The following is a 3,417-nucleotide window of genomic DNA, read 5'->3' on the forward strand; positions in this document are numbered from 1 at the left end:
GGAAGATATACTGCTGGGTGAAGAGCAGATGGAAAGCAGCTGGTGGACTGGACAGGTGAGCTGAATGAATATAATCAGGAGGGAGCCGGGCGGAGCCACACACACACACACACACACACACACAGCCTAACCGTGACAGGTCTCGTTGGTTTTTAGACATGTTCATGCAGGAAGGTTACATGTTATACCTGTAAGTAGGAATGAAGCTTGTTGCAAAAGCACCGTCGCTCTGATGATACTGATTCACTCTAAATTGCTTGCTCATCTTAATCGAGTGCAGTAATAAGTGTCTCAGGTCGTCTCGTTGAGATGTTGAGACGCTGACGTTCAGCCGGGAAAGAGAACAAACATCTCACAGAGAGAAATGAGGAAGATTCAGTCGACCAGCTTCATCAGAGGAGGTGACGAAGAGGTGGAGGAGTTTCTTCACGAACAATAATAATCAAACACTATTCCATGTATCTTTGCAACATTAAAGCCGGAAGCTTGTTCAGCTGAACACGCTAGTTTGTTCGTTGATGTGGTGAATACCTCTCACTGCCTTCCTCTCTCTATCGGTTGACATGTTTCCCTCCACAGGTCCGGACGTTTCCTTCCGAACAGACAGTTGTGAAGCGCGGCAGCGAGGGATGAGCGCGTGCCTGCGTGTGGTCTGGTAGCTATTAGAGGCCGGGGTCGGTTCATAGACGGGTCTAATGCAACTAAATGCGTTCTGTTTCTGTTCCGCTGCCGGCTTCTTGTTGTGACGGAAGGAGAGCTGTTGATTGGTAGTTTAGTATTCTGCAAGCGTCGCTGGTCTGAGATCAGACCAAACGATTCAAACGCTTGACCGTCCGCTCCTTCAGCAGCAGCCATGTTGACTGCACACATACCCTCATTTATCTGCAATGGTAAATTAAATGACAGTTGTGTTTTTGTTTCTCTTCCTTTTCTCCCTTTTCATATTATTTTTTTTAAGTTTTAATGTCGTATTCTGCATTTCTTATTTATGGTGTTTGAAAGAATAGTTTGACATTTTCTGGTAAATGTGCTTCACTTCTGATCTAAAGGTGCGTTACATCAAGGGTCGCTGGCCGACAGCAAGTGGCTGCGTCTGCAAAAAAGATCGGGGCAGCTCGGGTCAGAGCAGGCGGCAACATCCGGCTCTGAGTGAAGTCAATGTGTTAACGCTGCATTCTCGCTAGTGTCCACCAGGGGGCGACTCCTCTGGTTGTATAGAAGTCTATAGAAAATGACTCTACTTCTCTCTTGATTTATTCCCTCAGTGAACATTGTAAACATGAGTTTACACAGTTGTGTTATGTAAAGCCCTTTAAACGGTCTTGTGTATGAAATGTGCCAAATCATCAAACTTTGCCTCCTCTTGCAGGGCGGTCGACCTGCCACTGATGGGATCTCATCAGCTTCGGTTGCCTCTTATTCCTTAAAGCCTCCATGGAGCTCGTCCAGGCCACTCAGCTGCCCCGGGAGGTCCTCGCAGCTACCTGGAGCAACAACTCCATTCCCCTTCACTCCTCGCTCCTCTCCACTCCTTCCCCACCGCTTCTACTCGGCTTCTCTCCGAGCGACGGCTCGTTCCTCTTCAACGGCACCAAACCGGACCCCGGGTCCCTCCCCGGCTTGGCCGGGATCTTCATCCCTCTCATCTACGGGATAGTGTGCGTTGTCGGCCTCGTGGGCAACACGCTGGTCATCCACGTCATCGTCAACTACACCGTGAACGAGTCGGTCACCAACATCTACATCCTCAACTTGGCCATCGCGGACGAGCTCTTCATGCTGGGCCTGCCCTTCCTGGCGGCGCAGAACGCTCTGCTCTCTTGGCCCTTCGGCTCCTTGATGTGCCGCGTGGTCATGACCGTGGACGCCATCAACCAGTTCACCAGCATCTTCTGCCTGGCCGTGATGTCGGTGGGCCGCTACCTGGCCGTGGTGCACCCCATCCGCTCCTTCTGGTGGCGGCGCCCCCGCGTGGCCAAGGCCATCAGTGCCACGGTCTGGGCGGGGTCCTTCGTGGTGGTGCTGCCGGTGGTGGTGTTCGCCGACGTGCTGAAGGACGACGGCAACTGCAGCATCGTGTGGCCCGAGCCGGCGGAGGTGTGGAAGACGTCGTTCATCGTGTACACGTGCACCGTGGGCTTCTTCTGCCCCCTGCTGGTCATCTGCCTGTGCTACCTGCTGATCGTCATCAAGGTAAACGCATTTAATGAATACGATTTAACGACTGAAAGGTGTATTCGTATGAAGAATGTCGTACTTGCTGGAGACGTGATGGTTTCCACACAGCACAATATTTATTTGGTAAAAAGTGGTTCGAGGTTGTTCTGGTTCACCGCAGAAATCGGAGGTTCGTAACCTCAAAGGATTCTTTGATTTGGGTGAGTTGACTCTTTACTCGTGAATGTGTGTTTACGCATTAGACGCTCTTTGTCTTGTCTCTCAAAGGTGCGCAGCGTTGGGAAACGGGCGCAGGCCACGTCGTCTCGGCGCAGGAAGTCGGAGCGTAAGATCACCAGGATGGTGGTCGTGGTGGTGGCCGTGTTCGTCCTCTGCTGGCTGCCCTTCTACGCTCTGAACATCGTCAACCTCCTGGTGGTGCTGCCCGGCGACTTCAGGGGGCTCTACTTTTTCGTTGTCGTGCTGTCGTACGCGAACAGCTGCGCCAACCCCGTACTGTACGGCTTCCTGTCGGACAACTTCAAGAGGGGCTTCAGGAAGGCCCTGTTCGGCGCCTCGCGCCGGGTGAAGAACAACGACAGGGCGCAGCGGCCGACGGAGGAGTGGGGCGGCATCGTGCTCCAAGCGCCAAAGAGCGAAGACGACGTGCGACGGGGGGGCCGCGGGGGAAAGGAAGAAGAGGAGATCAATGGGACGGGAGGGGACGTACGGATGAGCGAAATACGCAAAACGTCACAGAACGGAAACCACAGCGGAGCGGCAGAGGCATCGAGGACTCGTGTGCAGAGAGGGAAACCCGAGCCGGAGCACGAGGAAGCTGCTGAGGAAGCCGGTAGAAGTAGAAACGGCAGGTCACAACCTGAAGAACGGCCGGACAACCAACCGGTGCTGGAGATCAGCTATCTGTAAGAGCAGGAACAGTTTAAGCAAATGTGAACATTACACACGGCTACAGATTACAGGCTCAGTGTTGGAGCGCGTGGAGACTATTTTACAACATGCAAATCTTAAAGTTGGGGTCAGATCTTTTGCATCACGTAATATTCTGACAGTATCGGTGTTTTTTGTCACGGTGTGTGAAAGTTACAATGATGTAAGTTGAAGTTAACCATGTTGGGTTGAAACACTGGCTGCAAGGATTGTGAAGTACAGAATATAGTTCTTAAGTATTTATATGTTCATCTTGATCTTAAAGGCACCAAGAAGGTCGTCCATTGATGCACCGCTGTGCATTCTGGG

General features: G+C 52.1%; 1 protein-coding gene across 1 annotated transcript; it reads left to right on the forward strand.

Annotated features, from left to right (window-relative positions):
• Positions 1-1,434: 1,434 nt before the first annotated feature.
• LOC306785107 (somatostatin receptor 3) lies at positions 1,435-3,087 on the forward strand (the record flags this gene model as incomplete). Its single annotated transcript, XM_079279332.1, has 2 exons — positions 1,435-2,193; positions 2,446-3,087. The coding sequence occupies 2 exons, from the start codon at positions 1,435-1,437 to the stop codon at positions 3,085-3,087; spliced, it is 1,401 nt and encodes a 466-aa protein (XP_079135458.1).
• Between the last annotated feature and the right edge of the window lie 330 nt (positions 3,088-3,417).

The sequence above is a fragment of the Melanostigma gelatinosum genome (assembly GCF_949748355.1).
Source record: "Melanostigma gelatinosum genome assembly, chromosome: 11".
NCBI lineage: Eukaryota > Metazoa > Chordata > Actinopteri > Perciformes > Zoarcidae > Melanostigma > Melanostigma gelatinosum.